Source organism: Thunnus thynnus, chromosome 4, assembly GCF_963924715.1.
Source record: "Thunnus thynnus chromosome 4, fThuThy2.1, whole genome shotgun sequence".
NCBI classification, from domain to species: Eukaryota; Metazoa; Chordata; class Actinopteri; order Scombriformes; family Scombridae; genus Thunnus; species Thunnus thynnus.
Window position 1 is genome coordinate 8545236 of NC_089520.1, and position 27924 is coordinate 8573159.

Below are 27924 nucleotides of genomic sequence, written 5' to 3' on the forward strand. Positions count from 1 at the left end.
TCCTCTTGTCTCAGCTGCAGAACAAATCCTGGCTTCCCTTCGCAGCTCTATTAGCCTGCCTTGCTCTACACAATTGCTCTACGCTCTGAGACACACCGAGAAACACACACACACACACACACAGTCTTTATACAGTATCATCACAGAGCGACACACACATACACACTTCTCCTGGGGCTCCTACAGAACCAGAGGAGGAGAAAAGAGGGTGGAAGAATTTGGCTTCAAGACCTTCAGCCGCCTTCAAACTGCTGGTAATGTAGAGTTAATGTCTGTCTGTCTGTCTGTCTGTCGTCAGCTCCTCCCCTCCGTGTCTCTCTCTCTGTCTGTCTTTCTTTCTTGTGGTGATTTGTAAACAGTTTGTTTCAGTAGCTGCAGAAACTTTTGCTATAGATGATCTTCTTCTTCAGGTCCAAAAGATTTAAAAAAAAAAAAAAAACAACAAAACAAAACGCTTACAGGATCTTAACAAAGCCTGACAGTGACTCGTCCATTTAAATGAAGCCTGGACCTGAACCAGAGTGGACTGAAGGGAACCAGATTCTTTAACTTTTAAGATACACGTTACACTTCCTGGTTTGATACAGCACTCCCCAGATTCCCTCTCCGGTCACTGATTTATATTCTGCTGAGAGTAGGGAGCAGGGAGTGTTTTGACTAAAATCAGTCAGACCATCTTTATTCAGGTTTTGCCTTTTTTTTTTAATGCAAAAACGGCCTGGTTTTCATTAAGCTGTTATTTTTCTGCCTTGGTTTAAACGATTCCTCAATTATCAGGATAAATACAGAAAAATAATGAGCAAAACAGAAAATAATGAGCTCATTCAACAAAACCACAAGACTTCGTACTTAACAAAGCAACGCAAAACTTCTTTTTTATCAGTTTGTATTCCAAGAATAAGATGAGACTGTCGAAGCAGATTCACAGTGATGAAGAGTTCTGATGAGCCTACAAACCTGCGTCTTTAAGACCTGACCCAGCAGACCCTGACTGGTACTGCCAAATGAGAGACACGAACCCGTCCCGAGACCTGAAGCTTTGTGTAACAAAATAGCCTGAGTTAAACAGCAGAACTCTGCAGTGGCGTGAGAATGGCGGGCTAGTTTGTTTGGTTTTTAGATTAGGAAGTCTTCAGTCAACTACGTAGTTCTTTCCTCTCTTACAAGTGCAGATCGTACAGTTGATGCTGGTTGTCGGCTGTCGTCTTTTTTGTGTGTTTATAGATGTGAGGTGAGTCTTTGTCAGCTCGGTCTATCAGGGTCCTATTAGCCCTTTTCTACGGCAGGAACTTAACGTCATGTAACGTGAATTTATTGTCTCTGGTTCTTATTATGTTTCCACTGTTCTCTGCCCGCTCTGAGGACGAGTTCCTCAGGAGGTGATACTGCACGCTAGTGTCCGGTACCTTCAGGGGTTGGTGGCAGCGCTGTCGAATGCGATTGGTCGAGCAGATGTGACGTCACATTACAAAAAGGACAAGGACAACAGTGACCGCTATCTTACTGCTGCATCTGTGTGGAGCAGGACAACTAAGAACGCCTGTAGGAGAAACCAACATGTCCAGGCTGTATTTGTTGAGAGAGCTCCGAGTAAACAACTAGAGACCAAAAGGTGGAACAGAAGATTTCAGAAGATGCAACACACGGCCAAACAAAGCAGGAAAGATAATGAAACAAGATTCTTGATAAATAAAGATCATAATTCTGCAGTGGAGCAAACTAAAAAAACTACAAAGTGGTTTTATGCACTGGACAGTAATTATCTCATACACTGGTTTACGAAAGTTAAAGTTAGAAAGAAAGTTAATCTGTTACCATGAATCGCTCCAGAACCTTGAGGCTGAGTTGTGACGAACTGGACACAAAATCTGTTTCTAGAATTTATGTCGTTATGTTAAGAAAACACAACATTGTGTTTTACGCTTAAGACCAGAAGTAAACTCACATATCTCAGTCCAAAATCAATATTAAATTCAGTTGGTTCATAAGGAGAAAAACTGAATGCTGTCAGTTTAGGAAATAAAATGATTTAAGGAAGAAATTACAGAGAGAGCAAAGGAAACCTATAATTATCAGTCATTTGTGGAGGTCATTTGACAAGCAAAAAAGTCAAACTTTCTTTGGATAAACTTCGCTTTGTGTCAAGTTTTGCTGCTTTATATTACTGGAAACGGACAAAACAAGACATTTGAAGACATCACTGTAGATAATTTTCACTATTTTCTGACATTTTATGGACAAAACCATAAAATCTAAAAAAAAAAAAGAGCTGGTGGAGAAGTGGAGAGGGGACATTTCAAACACCAATAACAACTACAGAGTTGCAAACTTTGGTTATATTTTTAGTGCAAAGAAAATGATTATTGGCTGCAGCTGGAGTTTTGGATCTTTTGTTATTGAAAAGTACAAAGAACTCATATTGTCTGAAGTCACAATGTGGTGTGAGAAATAAAAATTCACTCTGAACTAATTTTAACTAAGTGAATACTAAAGGAAGCAAACAGAACAACAGATAACTTCACCTTCAACACTGTCTGGGTTTCATTAAACCATAAACACACACACACACACACACATAGAGATTATTTTTATACCCTGCTGTTCCTGCTGGAAGTCTCTCCGTCTGAGCCTGCTCATCCAGAGACTGAACTGCTAAATATTTTCCATCTCTCTCCCCTCCCTCCGGTTTTCTTTCCTCTGGATCTCTTTCTCTCTCTCTCTTTGTCTCCCAGTGGAGTATTGATTTCTGGCTTCCTATTGGCCGGTGCTGAGCCGAGGTGGGAGGATCTCGGAGTTGACTGACTGTGTGTTCAGACCTCCAGACTGTGGAGCTGCAGACTTAAGTTTTGTTTTCATCCCAAAAGAAAATGTGAATGATTACAAGAGAGCGTGGGCGGATATGATGTATGAGTGAGTCCAACTTACCATGACGTGTAATACACACTCTGGAAAAAGTTGATGGGAGGTGTAGTCTTTAAATGCTAATAAATCATGAAGGGCTCAAACTCTAATACCCCATCCTGTAGTAGATACTCATTTATCTTCAGCCTCATTTACTCTTCTCATTTCAGTGTATTCAAGATGCAATTTAATGCACGTTTATTTACTTTAGCCACATATATATACGTCTCTGACTGCAGTCCGTCTTTGTTTTCCACTTCCTGAGCTACATGAAAATCAGCATTGACCCTACTTCAGTCCAGAGGGGCGGTGGTAATGCACCTGAAGATATCTGGCAACTGCCAAAAATGACCGAAGAAGAATAACTTTTGTACTTTGGCAGTTAAGTTACAGCAATTAGTCAAGTTAGGTGGCTAAAAATAATCGATCAAATAACAACATATGGATAAATCACCTGGAAGGTCTACAAGCGAGACAAAAGTTTGGGCGTCTTGACATTTTTTTATTGTTGATCCATCATCCATTTATATCAAAATGCAATCAGAACTGGTAAAACATCTCCTGCACTTCAGGTGACTCTAACAGCAGAGTGAGTTACATACTGCAGATGTTAGTGATGACGGAGTTAATGTTGGCGCTGCAACTGGAGTTGAATTACAGCAAGTTTCAATTACAGGCTGATTTCAGCCTCATGATCTGATCTGAGTCCAGGTCTTACAGTTTGATGTGGATTATTTTTCATGTTTTCGTTTCATTTAAAGGTCTGAGCCCAGAATCAGGACCTGACACAGGATCCAGGCTTTTTACACTGAAATGTGCTCTGAAAGTGAAACGCAGTTAAAAAAAAAAAAAAAAAAGTGAACAGAAGCTGAAGTCTTTCTGTTTGTGTATTTCTGGAGTGATGCTGTTATTCTGACTGTAAGAGAGGAGCTACATGTGAAGACACTCCAGCTGCATACAATATGATAGAACAATATAGAAATGTAACAGAAATCAGATCATGTTATAGCAGGATAACTGGCCTAAAAAATCATAAAACTGGGTTTAAAAAAACAAAAATAAAACTAAAAAAGTTATTTTTATATATCTTTGATCAAGATGACAAATGGTAAAGCTGCACTGACTGATTTTTTTGGTCACTTTGGGGGAAGGGAACAAGTATTCACCCTCATTTTTAACTCTGCTGGGTCTCTACCAACTCCTGAGAAAAAATATTTGGCTCCTCAGTTCTTAAATGTTTTACTATGTTGATCACTAAAAGCAACAAATGGCTAAAAAGCTCCATAAACCTGCAGTAAATGAACACTGACTGTTTGAAGCTTTTAATCCCTAAGACTAACAGAACTAAATATTTCTATCAGGACCCTCAGGCTTGTCTGGGCTCCATCCCAATAAACAAGAGGTTTAACACCACCAACAACTTGCATCATGCAATGGGGCAGAGCTACAACACAATTATTACTGTTATCTGGTTCAATCTGCTCCATTCAGACAAGAATCAGACAGAAGACAAAACTATCAGGTGTGAAGGTGTGTGTTAACATCATATCTCTGCTTTAATAATGACAGGACTGCTGTGTATAGACTAGTCATTACACACACACACACACACACACACACACACACACACACACACATAGACAGAGGGAACCCGCCATTAAGACCCCAGCAGAGAGCTATATGAGGGCCAGCAGCAGCACTGACAGCCCCTTTAGTCTGAGAAGCTGCTGCAGGTAAAAACCTCTCTCTTTTCATGGTTTGTTTTTCTGTGGGTGGAGAAATATGTCTGTTTTGTTCCAGTCATTTTAGCTGCTGATTTATGCAATAACTAATAACAAAAACAGGTTTCTTTTCATGATTTCCATGATGTTTTTGGGGCATTTTCTGCCTCTATTGAGACTTGAGAGAGAGAGAGAGAGAGATGGCAAGCGACATGGTTGGCCACCTGGGCGCTCCAGTGTTTTTGACCTTTTGATTTCCAACCATTGGTATTTGGAGAATTAACTGTTTTACATCTGTTTTGTATCTAGTCTTTGGAACATCCCATTAACCTGCTGGAGAATTGCTGAGGAACCAGTGAAGCATAGGGCTTGGTAGAGGCCTTATCATCAAATACTGAAAACTGTTTACATTACATTTATCAACAGAACTGTGGCCTCTTTTGTTTAATGGAAAAAAAGACTTGTAGAAAAACACATTTATATTTCTCAATGTAAGGTATCACTTTGATATCAGTACCTAGACAGGCATTGTATCGAGCTAATGAAGCCCTCAGTGGAGGTAATTCCTTTGAGGCAACCTAAACCTGGTCTGTGCTGCTCTGCAGGGATGAGGTGGTGGCTGGTGGTGGCCAGCCTGTGGCTCCTAGTGGTCCTGACTGTCTCGGATGCACAGATCAGAAGCAGACCTCGCAACCAGGATGAAGAGACCCCCCGAGGGAAAAGGAAGAGGGATGGAACGGGTAAGACTGCCTTTTAAAGGAAAACTCTGAGATTCTGGAAAATCCACTTGTTCGCCAACATATAGTCAGATGAGAAGATTGTTAACAGTTTAATATCTAAGCATTTGGTACAGAAACGGGTCCAGAATGCCTTTAGCCTAGCTTAGCAAACAAACAAAGACTGCTTGCTTCCAATAACCTTAATGTTTTCTGATTTACATGGTGTATCTTGTTTATCGAACAGGTGTAGAAATAGAGATGTAAAAAGAAGACACTGTAGTTAAAGCAGTGTTGGTGGTGACTGTTGACCAACACCTGCTGGGCTGCAAACAGCATTTTAAAAGTCCTGATTTTAACTCATAATATCTTATTATGTTTCTCTGATTATTGTAATCCAAAGTACAGTCTTGTTTTCTGATTTAAAAATCTCTAATTAACCAAGAAAAAAGCAGTTCAACTTATAACATGTGGAGTCCCTCAGGGGAGTATCTTGGGCCACCTACTATTTTTTATTATATGTGAATACTTGGTATCTGTTTGTGCTGAAAGCTAATTTTTATATGCTGATGATTCAGACATTGTGGCTTTTCATAAGCATGGGAATACATTTGTCTAAAGGGCGGAATTTATTTTATTTTGCTTAAAGCCTAGGACAAATAAATCAGCCAAAAAACTTATCTGTAACTGATAATCAGAGCGTTCCTAGAATCCATTGGCTCTGGATACTACTGCATTGACTCCCTTTAGAAGTTTCTACAGTAGACAGATGTGAATGAATGTTAACATGACCATGTGTTGCAGGTCATGTGCGGGCCAGATCAGGACGCTCTAGACCTCTGAAGATCAGACTGATTCCTGGTCCCAGCGTCCCAGTGAAGCCTGGACAAAACCAAGGAAACACTTTGATCCTGAAGTCCTACAAAAACCTACAAGAACAGCACTCGACCTACAACGTTATCCCAGGTCAGTGACATTACTAACTTAACTTTAACCCAGGGTTGTGAGACCGGTAACTCAGCCCAATGAGACCAGTAACTCTAATCCAGGTTAGTGAGAACAGTGATTCATGTGTGCAAGAATGGGTGAATGTGCAGCAAATTGTAAAGTGCTTTGGATAAATCTCTCAATAAAAAATGCAGCCATAATTCAGCCTTATGCCACGTTCACGTCATATGGGATGGATGGCAGAGATGGGAAAGATTCCCATGTTAACGACTCAACATGATGTGATTACAGGCTTGGCCGAGTGAAGGTTAAAAATATTGTGTATCGACAAAATAACACTATCCATTAAATCTGGGTTTAATCACCATGAACAACAACCTCACTGATATGAGGTGTCCCTATTTGCTAGATTTTCAGGCACTTCCATATTATGAAGCATTATGTCAAATGTACTGGAGCTTTAATAAAAGTCAGAGTTTCCCAGTTGAAATTACGACTTGGAAGTTGATATGAACACTGACAATACTACAACCTGGAATCTCATAATTACAATAACTTCAATAAGAACACACAACTAACCTCGCTTAGTGAGACCAGTAACTACTCAGCTGTAGCTTAGGTTAACAAAACCTGTAACTCATGTTATTCAGTGTTTTCCCAGTTTACCAAAACTTTATCATAATCCAGGTTATTAAGACCAGTAACTTGGCCTTAACCTAGTTTAATTAAACCAACAATTACCAATCACAGTTCAGTATCATTAGAAACAGACCAACTAATAGTTTCTCAAACATTTGTATAGAAAGCTCCCACATTAGAGACATTGCAAAATACACCACCTTGCCTCCTGACATAATGTTAACCATGTTTTTTTCCAAGTAGGAATCATCACTCCACATTATTAATATATTCCTCTACAGCACTACTAATTTCAAAAAGGCCATCTCTCATCCCATCTCTCTTCATTATATTCTGCTAATTAAGGTTACAGTCTCCTCAGTTCTCTGTGAATGATCCCCGAGCAGCTTGAGCCATCACATGATAAAACAAACCAGTTAAATTGTCTCAGTGTTTAAATGCGTGAACTAACATGGAAACAGGTGGAGTGTAATTATTTGTATTTAAAACTTTTAAGTGGTACATTACATAACAGAGTTTTATAGTCAATAAAATCTTAATATGATAAAATAAAACCTTTCACTGAATAAAAACAGGACTTTTCAATCAAACTGGATGTGTGAATTGAGTCAGAGAGCGGCTCAGCTCAGCTTAGCTCTGAGGTTTCGTTTTGTTCTCATAATGAAGCTGCCTGTTATTACAGCTCAGTAACCTAATGACAAATCATCACATTCCTACAACATGCACAGAAGGGAAAAACCATCTGTGGGAAAAGAGCTGAAAATCCCACATGTAGATGGGGACAATGACTCTAAAGAACCTCAAAGCTACGTGTAAGCCTCAGTTTAAAACAATAAAGATAGCAATATGTAATTAGAAGGAAAGGTAGCGGTGGCAGTCTGTTGTTGGGAGCTGGTGGGGGAGAGGATTTTTTTCCATGTAGATTTAATCTGTTTGGTTCTTTTTTCGCTGCTATTTGGGATGTGAGAACATGCCTGTGTGTTCAGAAAAGCAAACACAAAATGACTGTAATGTTACAACCAAACAGATCAGATTGCAGTTTGCAGAAACAGAAAGTTACAGATGTTGGACCAACACGACCGAAAAGTCTGACTTTGATACATTAGTTTCTATTGTGAAATGTCTGTTCAGTCACCACGGCAACCAATCGGCTTTGTAAATGTTACAAGATACTTCAGAGTGAAAGTTTATTGCTCATCTGGGGGGGCAATAGTTTGAAAAATAAATCTACCTCAAAGTCAACTTGTTAACCTTTTTTTCTGGAACTTTTGACCTCATCTCACAGTCTTCATCTGTGGATGGAGTTTGCTTAGCTGTCATAGAGATGGTTTGTTTGTCATCACGTGATTGTATATGGGGGGTGATGGGGGGAGCTAGTAAGTGGACCTTGATTTCAGATTATAAAAATGACTCTGTTACATTGTGCCTTTGCATTAATGCTTCCAACCTACATCATTATTTACTGGTTTCCTTCAGCCTTTACTGAATCTACCTATATGCTAACTTGTACCACAGCTGGTTTAAAACATTGTGTTTTTCCCCAAATTATGACAATATTAAGCAAAATTATCTAATTTGTGCACAAAAGATAGCAAAAACAATCTCCAGACTTTTGGAGCTTCATAGTTTTGCAAAGCCAAGGGTGACATCTTCCAATTTCTTGTTTTGTCTGACCAACAGTCCAAAACTCAAAGATATTCAGCTTGCAGTAATATAGAACAGAGAAAAGCAGAAAACCCTAAAATTGGAGCAACTGGGAACAAGGAATGAAAGATGTTTTTACTTGAAAAAGGATGAATAAACTAATAAAAACACATGAAAGTATGTATTAAACACCTTATAATGATAGCGCCACAGCAAAGTCAGATAGTTGCTGCATTGTTTAAACTAAACCCTGCAATTTACCAGAACGAGACAGAGATTCTATGACAGCAAGACAATATTTTAAAGAGAAAAGAAAAGCTCTAAAGTATGTGTCCTCCAGCAGAGATGACAGGGTGACAGTCTCACTGCTCACAGTAAAAAGGACAGAGACAAAAGAGAGACAGTATTTAAGAGAAATGACAAAAGCCTCTTAACTACCTGTGTTCCTATAGACGTAACAAAGAGCATACCATTAGAAAGGATAGATGACAGACAGGACAGACTTAAAACAGACACAAAGAGCGTCTTTCTGCCATATCATAGTGGTTTACAGTCTTTCCTACTGACTCACTGCCAGTCACAGCCTCGTCCTGTCCCAGGTCTGATGTTGAAAGGTGGATTTAATGCAGAGGGAGGAGTGGAAATGCTACAAATCATTGCTTTGTCTGGTTCTGATGGTAAAGTACAGGCTTTAGGTTAGACCAGACACACACAGCAATTATTACACCAATTCATTCAGTGTTTCAAACTGGTCTGGTGTTGTGCTCACTGACAGCTGTTTCATCAGATGGAAAAACAGCCAATCAGAGCTTTAAGGGTAGAATTAAGAATCTCTAGAAAGTAGACAGAAAGTCCAGCAAACAAATGAATATGTTTGAAAACCAATGATGCATGTCTATGACTTTACAAAGTCTCACCATTAAAAGAAACTGTCATACGTGTTTTTTTGTTAAGAACAAGGACATACGACAGCAATGGTTACAGTTCAGTTCTGGTTGGGGACCTTTGTTGCATGTCATACCCCTCTCTCTTCCATGGTTTTCCATCTGTCTCTATACTGTTAGCTGGTGAATAAAGACATGAAAGGGCCAAAAAAGGATTGTCCAGAGCCACCTAGATGTGTAGCATAAACAGAACAGTGGTTGGCCTTCTTTATATCACTGAGCTGTCGGACTAACATTTAGCAACATTCAGTGGTCATTTCCTTGTTGTCTCATTCACTGCCACACAATACAGTGTCGCCCACAACTGGTAAACTGTACCATATGACTGGTTGCAGGCTTCGTTCTTTTTTTTAAATTAAGCTAAAATTATACTCTTGACATCTGCACAGTCACAAAGGTCTGCATGTTGTACATTTTGCTATCTGCACACGTTTGTGAGACTTCTTGCAGACCTGTAGCACAAATTTTATGTCCGCACAAACTGTGTGTGCCAACAGCACATGTGAACAATCTGCATACCCAGACTCTCGATGAATTATACATGTGTGATCTGTTGATAAGGATTTTGAACTATTTTGTATTAATGGACCGACTTTAATGTGTCTGTATTTTTCAGGTAAGCAGGGCCAGTGTGTGTACCAGGGTCTGACCATGTTCGACCAGGCCGTTTGGTCTCCAAAGCCCTGTGTGACCTGTCTGTGTACCGGAGGGCGGGTGGTTTGTGACGAGATCTCCTGTCCCATAGTGCACTGCCACTTTCCCTTCACTCCCAATGGGCAGTGCTGCCCCGTCTGCATGGAGCCAGGTAGAAACACAACATGTGGCAACGCCATGGTGCAACATCAAGAGGCAATAGAGATGAGCAAAGTTAATTCAATCAACACTCTGCTTAACAAAAACTTCAGTTTACAACATAATTACCTACCAAATTCATTACATCACATGGTCACAGTGCTTGACTCAGCTTTACAATAGGAGAAGTGGGATGTGCTGACAGGTTTTAAGTTCAAAGTAAGAAAGTAACTGATTTATCTGAGTAAAAATAGCCCTGAGTTTAATGTAAAGAAGATACTGTAGGACTAATTCATTTAAATGTATTTTGCTTACATCGGACACGTGAGGATATATATTCATATATCAACAAATCATTAAAATGGTGACACTGATTGTTACCATAGAGCAGTCTTAACTCATAAAGTTCTTCACTTTCTCACCAGTAAACATGTGTTAGGAGTTCATTTTAACAGATGTTAACGGAAGATGTGTCATACACCTCTAATTTTCTCCCCAGTAAACATATGTAAGGAGTTAGAGTTAATTTTAACAGATATCAACAGAAGATGTCTCATTTTGGAATGAAACCCTTCATTATGTATTGTAATCTGTATTCCTTTCACTCGTTTCCTAGAGGAAATACAACTAAACAGTCATCTCTGAGGCCTCAGCATGTTGATTCCCGTTTCCATCATGGCTTTTAAAAATGTGGTTAGCACATTTTGGGTCAGTTCAACACATGTTGTGAAAGTTTTAACATGTCTGTGGAGGGATACCACATGTTGTTTTCCACATGTCCAGGACTGGTTTCACCTTACTGTCAATTCAATGTCATCAAAATGAAGACTGGACGAACAATTGAATCTACAACAAATATAAGTGTATAGACGAGTTTCTGGGCGACATTATTTTGAGATGCGTGTATATACTTGAGTCAGAAAAACAAACCAGAATGAGTGAGACTTTATGGGGCGGTCAACATAAGGAGTTGTTTTTGTGCCACAACAAAAACAACTGCACAAATGGCAAAAGTAATGGGTGGAAAATGTTCAATATCCAAAAAAGGCAACCTTACTGTTAGCTCAGAGCACACAATAGCTATTAGCAACTAGTGATCTGGTAAGAGCCCTGGATTTTAATAAGGTGGTGAGTAGTTATGTGCATAATTGGGGAGGGAAAACTGCCTGTTTTAAGGTCTGAAAGCTCACATTGTTACTGCGTGTTTATAGCTTTTTATTGAATGATGTAAACATTTGCCAGACTCTTATGACTAGTGCTTTTTGTTGTACCTTTAAGTTCCAGCGTGCAACTCGGTGACAGGAGGAGCAGACTAATGGCTTTGAATGGAAATTACATCACATTGTTACACTTTTCATAGAAAAAAAAGCGAACCGGTGTGCAGAGTCTCATTTAAAGACGCCCCATGGCTGATACATAATACTTATTAAATGCTGTATTAACAGTTTCTTATGAGTGAAGTCATCTAATGAGTTTCGTAAGATATCTGGCATCTGTCTGGTAAATTTTTAAGGCAAACGTCAGGAACTGCCATTTCATTTCTTACTACCTGTAAAAGCTAACTTTGTGTAGTCTGGTTTAGCATTATCACTGCTACTAGCAACTGTTTCTCTGTCAAATTCAATGTCATAACGTTAGCCAGAGTTGACAGATGACCATCAACATGAGGCATGTAGTAGAAAAGTTTGAGAAAGTCATACAAATTTATCTCTAAACAATAACTGTACTGGTTTCAAGGAAATTGCTGTTTAGAAATAATGAAAATATCTATAAATAAATGAGGTTGTGGCCGTCTGTGTTCTCTACCTCCCTGCTGTGCACGCATCCTCTATTGTAAACAGGAAACCTGTCTATACAATCTCTGTGAAATTATGAAAAAAAAAGTAGTTGAATTGACAGTAAGTAACTCAGTGCTCACAGTCATACACTGCATAGTCATTATCTGCATGTATGGAGGTGAAACAGGAGAAACCTTTTAAGTCTGCATATTATGTATTTTTCCTTTAGTACAATAAACATCATAGCAATACAGCAAGACCATAGTTTAAACACAGTGCATGTATACAGATACACTGTATACATGCACTGTGTTTAAACTATGTCTGCTGTATGTATGATGTTTATTGTAAGGGAAAATACATAATATGCAGACTAAAGGCTGTTTCATATTCAGAAGAAAAGTGTTGGTCCAACAAGAGAAACTGATGTACAAAAGCTCAGACAAAGTGTCAGGAGACAAAAAGTTTCCATTTTACAGATTCCCCATCTCATTTTTATGGTAACCAGTGAAACATTGCCAACTCATAGCCTTAGTATGATTGCAGACCTCTGAATCACTGCTTACATCTCTGATTTCTTCACTGACTCAAATGGGTCAGATGCTCATTAAGGGCTGGTTCACTGGTTGGAAAAACGACCAGGCCAATCAGAGCTTTGTCAGTGGGATTAAGAATCTCAAGAAAGCAGGAAAAAAGTCCAGCAAACCAATGAAAATGTTTGAAAACCAATGACACCTACAATCTAACAAAATCTTACCACTGCAAGACAAAGTTTTCATATCATATGTGTTGGATGTTCCAGTTGGCACGTAGTTTAATGACTATAAAACAGCATTAGTGTTTGACAAGTGAACTAAGGTCGGTCTAAATATTTACACTAATATTGGATTGTTTGCCAGAACTTGACAGCAACTCAAACTGTGTATTTTATGAATCTTGTTCAGTAACTTCTTCTTTCTTGACAAAGATCATTTGGTAAGTGTGATAGCCACCATATCTGAACAGTCAAACAGAAGACAGCCATAAACAGAAACTACTGTGACTTCAGTAAAAGAAAATCTAAGAGAGAAAAGGTAAAAGTCTTGTCACAGTTTTATTGACAGGTTATCTCTGGGAAGTCCCAAATACCCATAGCAACAGAGTATTGCAGCTATAATTGGAACAAACATAAAGTTAACAAAATTAAACTTATCATCATGAAGCACAAATTAAGGTAAGTCAAATTTAGATTCAGTACCAGCTGTCTCGAACATCGGCAAACACAAAAAGACCAACTTTACTTGACTCAGGTCAAACACGTCCAGTTCAGTGGGATCTGGTCCAGACTGGTCTACAGCAGCAATCTGCTCTGTAGCTTCAACAAGCTGGTCTTGTACCAGTCTGTCTGTCTACAACACTAACACAGCCGTATCTGTCTGTCCACCTCCTGTCTGTCTGTCCAACTGTCATCCTGTCTGTCTGTCACCAACTTCCATCTTCATCCTGTTTCATTTTCTTTCAGTGTTTCTTTTTCATCCCCTTCTTTTTGCTCCTTCCTCTCCTGTGTGTCTCTCCTTTCTTATTTCAATCCATCTTCCTTCCTTCCTTCTTTCTATACTGTCCCCTCTCCTCTCGCCCACCTCCTGCCCTCTGATTGGTTGCCCCCCCACCATCCTACACCAACCCTAGACCCCAACCTCAGCCTTGACCTTTCTGGTGACTCCCCAGTTCCCAATAACCCCGGCGAGGCTGTGACCCCACTGACCCAGGAGGAGATTCAGCGCATCCTGTGGCGGGAGGAAGAGGAGCACCGTGAGGAAGAGGAGCGTCTGAGGAGGAAGGATGAGGCCAGGAAGAAGAAGAGGAAGCAGAGGAAGGAGCAGGCGGAGAAACAGAGGAAGATAGTGGAGGAAAGGAGGAGGGAGGAGGAGGATGCACTGAGGCGACAGGTGGAGAAAGAGGAGGAGGAGTGGAGGAGGCAGGAGGAAGGGAGAAGGAGACAGGAGGAGGAGAGAAGGAGACAGGAGGAGGAAGACAGGAGGCGAAAGGAGTTAGAGAGAGCAGCAAGGGAAAAGGAAAGGAAGCTAGAGGAGGAAAGGAGGTGGCAGGAGGAGAGGTTGAGGGAAGAGCTACTGGCTCTAGAGGAAGAGGAAGAAGAGGAGCACGAGAATGTAGAAAAGGAGGAGGTTTGGCTAAGAGGAGATGTGTTTCAGATGCTCCCAAAAGAACCTGAAGAACCCGAGGAACCAGATCTCCTCCCTGCTCCAATTCCAAGACCTCCTGCTCCAACGGAGGACGAGCTGGAGGAGGTGGAGGCAGAGGAGGTGGAGGAGGAAGGGGAGGAGAGGGAGGTAGTGGTACAGAACAGGGGAAGCCTCCCTCCGGGCTGTGATATCTCTGATGTCACTGTGACATGTGAAAACGCCAAACTGACCTACTTCCCTCCTCTGTCCATCCCTGAGCTCAAATTTCTCAGTCTGGAGGGTAAGTAAACACGGACTTTGCCAAAGTACAAGTGCAGCTCCTGAAGAATCTTTTCCACATACGTCACTGGTGTTCAGTAGCATATTATTGAATCTGAAGCCAGTATCAAATCTATTTAGGTCTTCAAAATGTGAACCTTAACAAAACACATTAAAACATAACAAAAAGCCAAAGATTCAGTTTAGATCTGTACTTAATTTTGCACACTTTATATTTCATTAGCTGCTTGCTCCAAATACTGGAGGTTCTAATTTACAACTATCAAGTTGAACAGCTTAAAGGATAAGTCTGGCATTAGTCTATATTTTTCTTATTATCAACAAATCCCATGAATTTCCAAACCAACAATGCGTTTGTCCATCTCTCAATACTCTCTGACTTTCCTTTCCTGTCTGGGGCCCAGAGCCCATCGGTTCCTATTGAAGACTTAAATATTCAAAAACAGCTCACAAATGTATAGTTAAGTAGTTTCAAAAGGCTCAGTAATTTCTAATCCTAAAACAGCTGGGCAGTGTAGTTTTTAATCAAACATTACTCAAACAAGGGGAACTAGTGCATTTGTTGTGGATCCTTTACAGCAATGAATTAATATACATTTAGCAGTGAGTAGCAGGACAGTGTATGTGAGATTAATTCAACATAAACTACAGTGTGTGTTTTCATTGTAATGAATATTCTTAGACAGAAATGGAGCTCTACGGCACAGAGGAATACAATATATAAGGTGGATACACAGACAATATTTGTTAGTAGGATCCATGCATTGTTGGTTTAGGTTTGCATTAGGGCTGTACCAAAATCAGAATCTTCCAAGTTGACTTTGAGATGACAGTTTGGGCCAAATATTCTTTCCTTTAAATACGGAGTGAAACAGATGAAAGTTTAACTGGGAGATTCTGACCCCAGAAACTGACATGATGCGATCAGCTGATCGTTTCACCAAATAAGACTCACCCCTCCCTCTTTTGGTCTGTGGACAACTAAAACACACAGTCCCAGTTACATTATAGATTGATGAATCTTTTACCACACAAATTATCTTTGGCTGAGTTTAGAGACAGTACATTGAGAACAAGACAGTCCTCCTCTTTGACCTTAGATAATTAACGTTAATTATCGAAAGCTGATATAACCTGCAGCCAGTGATGTAATTTAAACTGGCGAAAAATACAGTCTTTGCTAGCCAACAATGAGAAGATTCTACTGAATGTTTTGTTCATTGCGAGAAGAGACAAAATATTCAGTAAGAATTTGTTAGACTTGCAGATTAGCAAATCTGGGATTTTTATCAACCTGGAACCAGAATTTTAAAAAAGGCCACCAACTATTGGAACCCAGTCCTATATAGTATATTGCATTTAGGAACAAATGATGCAAATAAATAAAACACAAGACTGAGAAACACAATAACCAAATTGAAAACACAGGTATACAGAAACATACTGCAATTACAGAAAGCCTGCCAAGTCTCCTGTAAACTGACTGAAATTGATTCGCAGGCAACAACATCAGCAACATCCCAGCAGAAGCCTTCAATGGCATCCCCAACCTGGAATGGATCAACCTGAAGAAAAACAAACTCACCTCTTCCGGCATTGATAGTAAAGCCTTCAAAGTAAGACATACTGACACACTATACCACTGCAGCCCTTCAGAATGAAAGACATTTTCCCAAATGTCTGTTCTGTTTATACAGCATTTCTCTAGAGGCTCCAAGAAATGATGATGATGATTTTAGTGACAGTTGCCTGCAAAGGCCAAAGTTTGAAGGCAGACATACTGGACATCTGCAGTATAATGCAATCAACCAGAAAGAAAAGAAATATGTGAGAATTTTTGTGATATAATGGTGCCCTGGTTAAATGTACTCTAAGACCAATAGGTGTCAAATAGACCAACAAGACAAATAAAGCAATATGCAGTAGTCGGTGGGCCCTATTTTCCTGGAGGTGCAACAACCAGTGCAAGCAGTGCTCCAACTGTTTGGTATTTTCCTGACCTTGAAAGTTGCTTTGCATGTCTGTATGGTATTTTGGTGACCAGAGCGCATGGTGCAGAGGTTGGAGGAGAGACAGTTGTTGTATTTTGGTTAAAATTTGGTCCTAGATGTTGCCCTGAACCACATCTGCGTCTGGCACGACAATCCACTGCTGCTGTGGTGATTTTATCAACAGGATCAAACTAAATATTTGCTGCAAACATGCTGCAATAACAGATGAATGCTTGAAATATAAATAATTTATTTCAATTAAACAATCTCCAACCAAAATTGGCACAGAAAATAATGTGGTTAAAGCAGGAAAGTCAGCAAATCAGTATGCATCGATCTATAAATGAATGTGGGAGATTCTTACAGTATGCTGTCCACAGCTGCTTTATACTGTATGAAAAGCTTCTCCTTAAGTTCATTAAGTCCCTACAGCATCTGAAGACAGCAAGACTGATATGTTGATAAATCTGCAGCCTCTGAGAAGTGCTGCACCGGAGTGCAGTGCCGTTATGCACGGCCATTCACTGTGTTTACTTTTATAAACCACCTGATGTCACCAGGCTGCTACAGAATAACCACACACACCTCCACACACATCAGACTGGTCAGTTATAACTCAATATTCTGCTTTTTCATGAAGGAGATGTGGGGTTAGCCGTGCTCATCGGCCTCTTTTCCAACTTTCTTTTTAGCAAAAGTAGTGTCTCATTTTATTCTTGAAACACATTGTGGTACAAATGCAGTTGTGTAACATTAATTACTAAACTATGTGACAATTTTCAAGGTGAGATACATTAGAATTACTGTTGATAGTGTTGGTCAAATATAATCATATAAACGGCTTCACCAAATCAATTTCTTTATCTCTATTGTAATTATAATAAGTAACTAACGAAAAAACCTACTCCAGCTGTTGTTGGCTGCAGATTTGTGGTGATGTGTGCTCATGTTGTGACGCTCTGAACCATCTAGACATTTCCTGAACAAAAGCTTTCCAATGCTTTTGTATTGTGACCTGGAATTTAATTAGTTATAACAAACTAAAATAGACACATGTAAAGAGCAGCTTTTTTTAAAAGGGCTTCAACTGAAAGCTGCACCACTACTGAGAAACAGGAAGAAGAGGGAGGTGGATAGGTGTTTCTGGAATTAATATTTGTGGCATGACGTCAACTTTGCACACATCCTCTTCAAATACTTGCCAGTATCACTAGTATCTGTGTGTGTGTGTGTGTCTCAGGGTCTGAAGATGCTGACACGTCTGTACCTGGATGGGAACCTTCTAGAAACTGTACCCTCTGACCTCCCACCCACCCTGCAGGAGCTGAAGATCAGTGAGAACAGCCTGAAACGGATCCACGACAAAAGCCTCGAAGGTACTGCTATGGCAACCCACAATGCACCTGCTGACATCAGCTTTCATGTCACATAATACTTTGCCAGTTGTCAAGTCATTTACATCCGTCAAGCTGCCAAGTTCCTGGCTCAAAATGACAAGATATGACCACCTAGATTGTTTATCTAAAGGAAGACTCAACGCTGTTGCTCTTAACTGCAAAAGTACAGGCCACCTACTTGTGCAAACATCAAAATAGTGGTGTGTCTTTCCCCAGAAAAGCCTCTTTGGACAAGTGCAGTACAGACACCAGCATGCAGAGACATTAACCTGACAACACAAGGGAGTTTCATTTTGCAGTTTGGCCAGCCCATTGAGATAATGTTCTTTAGTTACAGTCAAACTCAAGTTGGCAGTTGTAGGTGCCATTTCATCCAGTATGATCACCATTTGCCAACTGAAATCTTCACCTCTCAGTGCTTGACATCATTCAAAATGTAACTTATAGGCATAATTATAACCATACTTTATATTTGAAAATTGCCCTTGTTCAAAGTGCAATTTCAACATGAACAACTGGAATCTAGAGACAATCTACAAATGATCAGCAGCAGAATTGCTTTGCACCCGCATGACCCATTATTTTCCTCTGGAGAGAGCAAAGAAGCCAATATTTGTGGTTGTGCTACTTTGGGCACTGCTTGGATAGCACGTCTCACAGTTTTGCACAAAGTTCAACCATTGACCTTTGGTTGACGGACTTGGAAACAAAAAGTAAATTGGATAATGTGTTGAGATTTTTTATAAGTTGGTGTTTCCAAGTTAAAAAATTAACCTTGAAGCTTAACTTTGTACTATGTAAGAGAGCCATGATGGATCAAACCCATTTTGATCATCACGCTCTTGTCTTCTTCTCCACAGGAGTATAATCTTCCTTTGAGTTACATAATTCACAAATGGTCTCTTCTAGGCCCTCTGTTTTGTTAGTCTGTTATTTGTTATCTAATCTGTTAATTTGTTAATTTAATCTGGCACCTTCTTGCTACCCAGCACTCATTAGTGATGAACACTAAACTTTGCCTCTGCACTGTGCTCTGCCCACTGATCATGTGTAGAGGGTCTTAATTTTTCATTCCTACTCTGTGTTGTGCACAACTTTTTGGTAACCTCTAATGTTTCTCAGTGATGTTAAAAATGTATGTTATGCATAATGAAATGAGAATTTGTTGTCCTGTTTTGTTGTAACTGTTGGTTATGGCCTGATAGATTTTTCTGTGCTGCGCCGATATCAATTCCATACTTCCAGTTGAGGAATAGTGATGTAATGTTTATCTGTTTTTTATCTTTAAGGTCTGAGCAGCCTTGTGACTCTGGAGTTGGAGGGAAATCTGCTGAGTGAGGGGAACGTAGATCCTCTGGCCTTCACTCCCCTCATCCAGCTCTCCTACCTCAGATTGGGTAGAAACCACTTCCGCACTATACCACAGGGCCTTCCCAGTTCACTGCTGGTATGAAGTAATATCTGTTTACATAACTATCTCCAGTTCGTATCCCCTCATTCCTCTCACTGGGATACCTCCCATAGCCAGACTTCTGACAGTCTTTATTAAAGTCTAAGCCACAATACTCTCTACTGGTGCAAAAACCATAGCCAACCATAGACTGCTGCATTGGTGTGATTGTGTGACTACAAAAACTAACCTTGCTGAAACAAGTCATCATAGCTCCAATCCCTGATGATCCAATAAGTTCAAAGAACTCATTGTGAACACCCCACAAAAACCCTAAAAATATTCACAGCCTTTGTGAGCCTCCATCAATTCCAGAAGGAAAATGCTTATTGCTGCTCTGATTCTGTCATAAGAAGATTGTTTCCTGGCGGGCTGATAAAAACCAAAGCCTGCATGTTTTGGTGAGCCAAAGACAATTTTCCACCCTGGTTGACAATAAAGATCTACTCAATTCTATTCTATATCATTTTAAGGTCTGTAGACACTTGTGACACTTTAGACAGTCAATGACAGTGGAGCCTTAGGAACCTGGAGGCTCTAAGCAGCTAAATGGACTTTTTGGACAACAATTGGAAGAAATAGATGCAATACTCTAGAAGCTCAATAAATCAACATCCACCAGCAACATACTGATTTGAATTAAATCTATGAGACATCCAGTCACATTATCAGAATCCTTCTGGCCAGCCAAATGGGGTCTAAATGTAGGTTTGCTGATGCATCAGTATTTTCTTTTTGGCTCTGGTGTTTGAGACTCGTCAACTGAGTAAACTCTGCTCCTACCTGTGGGAAATCAGTCCACTAAACCTGTAATTATGGCCTCTGGTTAACCACAAACACTGTAGAACACCAGCAACATGCTGCTTCTGTAAATCCACCTTAAAACCAACCTCATGTCTTGACCTTGGAGAGTTTCTATACACTCTCTGCAAATCCAAAACATCACAAATTTTCTTGTCATTAGTCCTGAAAAATCGTGGACTACCTTTAACATTGGTTTTTTGATAATTAGCTCTGGGTTTTTCCAGATTTATCAGACACACTCACTTGTGAATATTCAAGGGTTGCTGGTTTTAACAGACTGTAGGTAAAACAAATGTGAATTTATTTTTGGGGTGGAACAATGCATTTACAACCTGAAACAGTCCCAACAAACCACAGACTTGTCTGCCAAGATCTCATAACCAAAAGCACTCAGTTAACACCGCCGTTTAATGACAAACTCAAAATACCCCCACTTGCTTTCCGTAAAAACTAAAAAACTTATCACAACAACAATAAATTCAAGTAATTCTCCATGAGTTTCCCTCAATCAATTCCTTTCCGACCCTGATGACGTCTCTCTTTCAGGAACTATACTTGGAGAACAACCTGATTGAGGAAATCTCAGAGACTGTTTTCAATCAGACCAACAATCTGAATGTGGTTTCCTTAAGACACAACAGGCTGGATGAGACCAGGATCGCCCCTTTGGCCTGGATCAACCACAGGTAAGCAAAAAAGAAACCTGTCACTATCACCTATGATGTTCTGTTCAGTTTTCCCCAATCAGCTGTCATCAAGGACAATGAATCAGTTATGTTCTCTCATTTCCATTTCTTTACAAACCCCTCCTTCCCTCACCTTCCTCCTTCTCTACAGAAATCTGGAGTCCATTGACCTTTCACATAATGACCTTTACCTGGTTCCATCCTACCTACCCAAATCTCTGGTCCACCTAGTGCTGGTGGGAAATAACATAGAGAGGATACCTGGTAGGTGGAAAGTGTTGATGGAACACCTGGCTGACAAACATGCTTTTGTTTATGCTGTTCCCTGCTTGCTTTGGGAATGAGCTCCTGCAACTAAATTTGGGTACTGCTCAGGTGGTCATACTAAAAGTTCTAGGTACTCTGCAGCAGTGCTGTCAGTCATGATTGGTTGAGCTGATGTGATGTCACATCACAAGGAAGACCACTTCAACAAACACAACAGTAACCAATGTTTTACTGCTGCTCCTATATGGAACATGACAGCCAACACTTAAAAAAACAAGAATAATGGAGAATGCTAGTTTGACAAACCAACATGTCGAGGCCCTCATTTGTATTTGTAGAGAGGCCAATCAGAGAAACCTGGAGTCAGTGGTTTGAAACCAAAAGGTAAAACAGCAGATTTCTCAGCATCTGGCAGAAATAGGGATGTAACACAGCCAAATGGTGCAGGGAAAATAAAAAGATCAAGGAAGGTTATAGGAAAATTACAAAGTGGTTTGGTGCACTGAGTGCTGTTTTGAGAAACTGAAGGGTCTGTGCCAACAAGAGCAGGGACCTGGATTCTCTGTTGGCCTTGAAACTTGTATCTCATATTAATGTAAAATTGAAAGAAAATCTGTAACAGTATCAGCTATGTCATTGTTGTCTGTCATACAATCGCCTACTTACTTTGCCTACAAAACAGACCATTAAATTGACATAGCTGCATGACATATAGTTTGTCCCCTGTCACCTTTTTATTGATATATACCTGAAATGTCCCACCAATGTAAGATTCAGTGAAAACCTAAGAAAGAAACTTAACCAAAGTCCTAAAAGTTCAGGACATGGGAGGCCCCAGGTTATGGGATGTTCAGTGCAAAAGGGCTATCAGACAGGGTACAATTATGGTGCCTGATGCACTGACATGTTAACCTATTTTTACAATGTGGATAGTTTAGGTACATAAAAATGTTAAAATCAAAAGTAGACTGCAGTGCCCAAGTGGTTAGTCAGTTAATTGATAAGTTGATGGACAGAAATTCTATCAACAAAAATGATGACAATCGCATGTTTCAGTAATTTTCCAATCAAAAACTACAATAATTCTATGATTCCAGCTTCTCCAGTGTTGAGGATTTGCTCTTCTATTTTATATAATTGTAAATTAAATATCTATGGGTTTTAGACTGTTAGACAAAACAGGACGTTTGATGTCATGATGGATTCTAGTGTGATAGGCACATTTTCACTATTCTATGATACTTCATAGACATAATCATGAATCAATAATGACAATAATGGTTAATTTCAGCCCTAGTACACTACAAAAACAGGGTCATGGTCTCCCATAGTTACACTGTTTCCTTCAACACCTCCACAGGTTACGTCTTTGCCCACATGGAACCTGGTATAGAGTACGTCTACCTCTCCTACAACAAACTGGATGGTGAAGGAATCGAATCAGAGTCATTCTTCGGCTCGTACCACTCCATGGTGGAACTGTGTATGGATCACAACCAGCTGGTTACTGTGCCGTCTGGCATCAACGAGATGACCAACTTACACTTCCTCAGACTAAACAATAACAAGATCAGGTATGAAGCCACCAAGGTTTACCTGGGAGGACAGTCTTTTGAGATATACCTCTGGGCTATAAATTTGGGCTATAGAAATGATGGCTTGACTTCACTAAATTATTTCTTGAGATATTGGAACATACTGTGTTCCCAGATCTCAGCAATTAACTAGATGAGTACAACGTTGTCAACTAATACAAATGATTGACAAAACTATAGAAATAAGACACATGTTGTAATAAACAGGAGCTATCATTTAACTTATACTATATACTGGCAATGTCAATAATTGGTTTGTTTTAATGTTTTAACATATTTAAAGGCAGACTATGCAGGATTTTCCTAAAAAATAAGTCATTTTTTTCAATCATCACTTATGACCCACTAGAAGTGTGTGCCATTGTATTTATCTGCAGAGACCATGCCCTCTGCCTGTATTTTATTATTTTGCTGTGTTCGGGATGTTTCTGGGTGTTGACCTTTGGGCAGTTGGTATGTAGCCCCCAGCCAAACAGTGCAGAGGGTGTAAGATCAGGACTAGTAGTGTAGCGACCAGTTTACATCGCGGTCTCTGTCTCTCTCCTCTTCTCCGCTCTGCTCTCTGTCTCTGTGTCATGGATGTATAAAGAGCTGCAGGTCTGTGTGTCTGCTTGACCGAGGGCAGGGCTGAGCTACACACACACAGAGCAGAGAGGCCACAGTGGACAGAATGAAGCTGCATTCACACAAAATCCGGCAATGTGGCACCATCCTGAAGGGATGTTCGGAGGTGGAGGCGTGTTTATTTGTGCTTTAGAATGTAACCGCCGTGAAACAACCAGAAAATAACGTTTTATTTATGTGATTCACGGCTTTGTTCTCGCCAGCGCCGCTTGCTCTCTTCATTCACTGTCTAATTCGCTCAACCACCACTGCTCTCTCTCGCTCACTGAGCTGATGAGGAGGGGCCAACTTTTAATGCTGTATGTTTACAAACACCAACCAACAAATCCTGCATAGTATACCTTTAAAGCATAATGAAAAAAGAGACAGTTTTATTTCTACAAACTACTAACACAAAACTCAACTTGCAAAAACAAATGGAGGCCATTAAAATAAAACAATAAGACCAGGTGATTAAAGACAGAGCTAAATGAGAAAAATTTAATGTAAAACCTTTAAGACCAACAACCATATGTCCCACAACAGTCCAGAGCCTGACCAGACAACTGACTCATTCATCACAACCTGCCAGATGATATTATAGCTGAAAGTTCACCGGACGGAGAGTTGTCTTGACAACAAGAAACAAAACAAGCTGATTCAAGTTTCCACCTGGGAGTCACCCTGAATTACCTCATTACTCACTCACAGGTCTACGCACGGTACACAAAGTTAATCCAGGTTGTGGCATTTATATAAAAGTAATATAATAATTAACATTGCACCATGCTCCATCTTCACTGCCAAGATAGCCATGACCATGACACTCGAAGTGGGAAATTGTAACCAGCCTCCAAGCAAATGTTGCAAATTATTTTAACATACTTATTTTAACATACTGTATGTGATACAGTACAAGCAATAACAATAATTGAAACTGAAATAGTAAATAAAATAAAAGAATAAGAACCTGAAAGCTGAGAAAGTAGGGTTACACAACATTTTTAAAATTTCCTTGTGTGAAAATCAAATGTGCACATGACATTAAAATAAAATAAATAAAATAAACAAATTCACTGCAGGAATGTGTAAACATTTTGTTTGTTTAAGTAAAACAGTTTACATTCTGAATATTCAAATAAGAGGTCAGAAAAAAAACAAAACAAAACAAAACAGAAATTATACAAAAAGAGGAAAAAAAAGCAGCAAACAGTGAGGAGTGGGAGCTATGTATCTGGAAAACAACAGAATGGAGTTGAGGGAGAATGTGTTGGGTTACATTAAGATTTGAAGTTGCGCCAATTTGCAGCGCCATGGGCGAATTTGCATCTAATTTAGTCTTATCGTCGACTTTGTATGCAAATGGTTGAAGTTTGGAAATGTTCTTTAGAGGAAAAAGATTGGAAGAAGTCCGACTCTAAAATCACTCCCAGATCTGTAATTTGTGTCTTAATTTATGTGGACAGACAGCCAAACTTTGAATAGAGCTTCTCTTGTTCTGCTTTTCATCATACATGTAGAATTTAATTTTTTTTTGCTCATTTAGTTTTTAAAAAATGTTACACATCCAAATACCAGCGACACAGGCAGTAAGAACTGGGGTTATAGAATTAAATGAAGATATACAATTGTGTATCATCAGCATAACAGTGGAATTTGGCATTAAGATGTCGTCCATGTTTCCTTAAGGAACTCGATCATCAGTATTAAGTGTCTGCAACACAAAATCGGCTAGACCGTTAAAAAATGTTCTTCATGACAACCATGAACAAACCCAGTCAAGCACAACACCAGAGAGACTATAAAATATATTTACATGATAAAATAGAAGTTCTGATTGAATTTTAGAATTCATTAGCAATTGCTGCAGTCTTTTCTATAATGACTGCAACTATAAAAGCTGAAACAAATAGTCAATGAATCATTTAGCAAATCGACAGAAAACTGGCATCTATTTTGATAATGAATTAATTGTTTCAGTCATTTTTTATTACTGAGTTCCAGTGTCTCAGTTCTGCTCTTTGTCTTATGTGATAGTATACTGAATATCTTTTGGGACTGTTGGCCACACAAACATCTATCCTAAAGAAATTACATTAGGCTTTAGGAAAAATTTATCACTATCCTCTGACATTTTGTAGACCAAGTGTTTAATGGATTTTTTGTGGAAATTGTCAGATTAATTGCAATTATGAAAACCTTTGCAGTTCTAGTCCTTGAAAGAAATGTATCTAACTGCATTATGATGCAATGTCTTATAGGAGTATCCCTGATGAAGGCATCTGTGACGCAAACCACAGCGGAGACTCCACTCTGGTGGCCCTGAGGCTGGAGAACAACTACATTGACCCTCAAAAGGTCTCACCGACAGCCTTCTCCTGTGTACGCTCCTCCTCCAGTGTGGTCTTAAAACCCCAGCGAACCAAGTGACTGGAGTCCACACAAAACCAAAAACTAAAAGACACATGTTTAAACCCCCAGAAACATAGAGGCAAAGATTTTGGTTTTTAAACCACCAAAAGAAGTCAAAACCCAAGATAAAACATATAAGTTTATCCTCACTACAGTAGCTTCTTTTAATGTGACATGTTGAAAATGAAATAACATCCACAATAAGAAGAACGTTAGACAGAAGTTTGCAGGTTGAACATGGAAAAAACTGGATTCAACACAGTTAGTTCTGACGTATTTTGCCTTATGGGAATGCATTCTCCTTTCATAGCCTTGAACTGAACCTGTACAAGCTGCATGATTTTTTCTTTTTCTTCTCTGGCCCTAATACACAGTTTTAGGTCTGGTAAGTTGTTTTGCTTTCACCTGGCCAACCTTTAACTGGTATGAAGATGACACAACACCTTCAGATTTCAAAATCAAACTCATCTGTCTCATAGTAAAATGTTAAAATGGAAAGAATTCCTGCACGATACACCGTAAAATGAAAACGCTAATAAAGAAATGGAAAGAATTCTGTGAAGTGAGACCACAAGCCCAACACATTACTTTAATAACCTCAGCACCTTCATGTTCCATTTCTCAGTTTCTTCCAATGGCTTCTTTCATAAAGACTCAGACATGGAAAAGGAGTGTGAGTAGTGAGATCACATGTGACACATCCTTCAAGCTCTTTGTGTTAAAGATTAAGGACAAGTTAAAGGATTACGTTAAAGCGAGCACTGCTGGAGAGCTCATCCCTCTAATAGATAAAGAGACAGAAGTTTTAATGAAATGTCTGCTCAGTCATCTTTTCATTCTTTATCTGTCCTTAAGTAAACAGAAAGAAGACAGTAACTTCCTTTTGCAAAGTTAAGCTGGATTTACACGTATGCTTGAGGCAAAGGGTAAATGGGAGTCCTGCTGTAGATGCCTATAGCTTCAATTTTGATTTATAGTTCAGCGTTGGATTTCACCCATTGATGGCGCCCCCACAACACTTGACAGATGTATCGTATGTGATCAGGCCATATTTGCTTTAATTATATTCCCCACAGTAACTGTTTCACTTCACTTCATGATATACAGTGACGATGGAGTTACACTCAGGTAATTCGACTTCACCTTTTCCCATTTCTGAATAGGAGACTTTTACTTGCAGTCACTGTGTTTACATTGTTTCGTTCACTGTTGAGCGGGGATCACAGTGAGCAGAAGGTTTGCATTGGAGATGTCTTTGAAAGATGTATGTTCTTGAACAGGAAAAGATATCTGAACCTCTTCAACTTCCTTAACATTGTCTCCATTATCAACAATCTCTGTTAGAAACTTGTAGGAAAAAAAACACAAGTAGCCAATCACAGTTTTCCTGGTCACCATATGGTATCTCCATCGCCACTGTAGCCCTGAAGTGTAGTTCTACTTTTGAGGAGGCGCATGTCAGCTCCGAAGTAGCCTATGATATAAATCAAGCTAAGTCTCGGCTATAGTTTCATGGAGTTGGATACAGCTGGACTGGGTGGTCTGAGGAAACGCAGTTACGTGGACAATACTCAAACAAATGCCCTTGACAGTAAGGTCTCTACAAAGACTCTCCATGCAGAATAGGGTTGAGATGTGGAAGGAACCACTGGTTCCAGAAGTATTTCCTCACTGTAAATTCACATTTTCTATTAATGATCTCTTCAGTGTTCCTCAACACAGAAACACAAGGGTCTCCTGGATAATTTAACCATACTATAGGTCTATGCTTATGCTATAACTATCGACCTGTGTAACTGTAATGTTATGTATTACTAAGTCAACATCAGCACTGACAGTGAACAGAAGAAGGCTTCTGCAGATTAGAGAGTACAGCCTTTATGTTTGAACGGGGAATGCGGATTGTGGATATTTCAGTCAGTTAAAAACTTTTTTTTAAATTTTATTACAAATACCAGAAATGTTTGAATAAGACTTAAAAAAAATATTTCAACATTTAAATCAAAATATATCTGCCCTTCACTTTGCTCTTGGCTGGCCAACATGCATAAAATATATGACAAAATGTTTTTATTTGATGTGTCAATAATCATAAAACTACAGTTTAACACAATGTTATGATGTAGGATTTAAATAAACTTCACTATGTTCCCATTACTGCCTGATTGATGAAG

At 39.5% G+C, this 27924-nt stretch overlaps 2 protein-coding genes across 6 annotated transcripts in view; one reads left to right on the top strand and one right to left on the bottom strand.

Annotated features, from left to right (window-relative positions):
• On the top strand, window positions 1–27904 carry ecm2 (extracellular matrix protein 2, female organ and adipocyte specific). 3 transcript variants are annotated; one of them, XM_067586433.1, is made up of 12 exons: window positions 1–254; window positions 5228–5362; window positions 6143–6304; window positions 10130–10318; window positions 13752–14546; window positions 16046–16161; window positions 17777–17912; window positions 19223–19380; window positions 20734–20873; window positions 21025–21137; window positions 22501–22714; window positions 25600–27904. In XM_067586433.1, exons 2-12 carry the CDS (start codon window positions 5230–5232, stop codon window positions 25766–25768), a joined length of 2325 nt encoding a protein of 774 aa, XP_067442534.1. In that variant the 5' UTR covers window positions 1–254; window positions 5228–5229; the 3' UTR covers window positions 25769–27904. The 3 variants fall into 3 exon arrangements, with proteins under 3 accessions (XP_067442534.1, XP_067442535.1, XP_067442536.1); XM_067586434.1 differs by having other exon boundaries at window positions 13791–14546; XM_067586435.1 differs by lacking the exon at window positions 10130–10318 and having other exon boundaries at window positions 13791–14546.
• cenpp (centromere protein P) overlaps window positions 1–27924 on the bottom strand; it is a 116312-nt gene that overhangs the window by 4704 nt on the left and 83684 nt on the right. The window lies entirely within an intron of this gene.

Excerpts from the sequence above, each read along its gene's own strand:
- ecm2 (XM_067586433.1), top strand. The coding sequence starts at position 5,230 with ATGAGGTGGTGGCTGGTGGTGGCCAGCCTGTGGCTCCTAGTGGTCCTG. Across the intron at positions 10,319-13,751 it reads CCCCGTCTGCATGGAGCCAG|ACCCCAACCTCAGCCTTGAC; the intron begins GTAGAAACACAA and ends CACCAACCCTAG. Across the intron at positions 20,874-21,024 it reads TTGGCCTGGATCAACCACAG|AAATCTGGAGTCCATTGACC; the intron begins GTAAGCAAAAAA and ends CCTTCTCTACAG.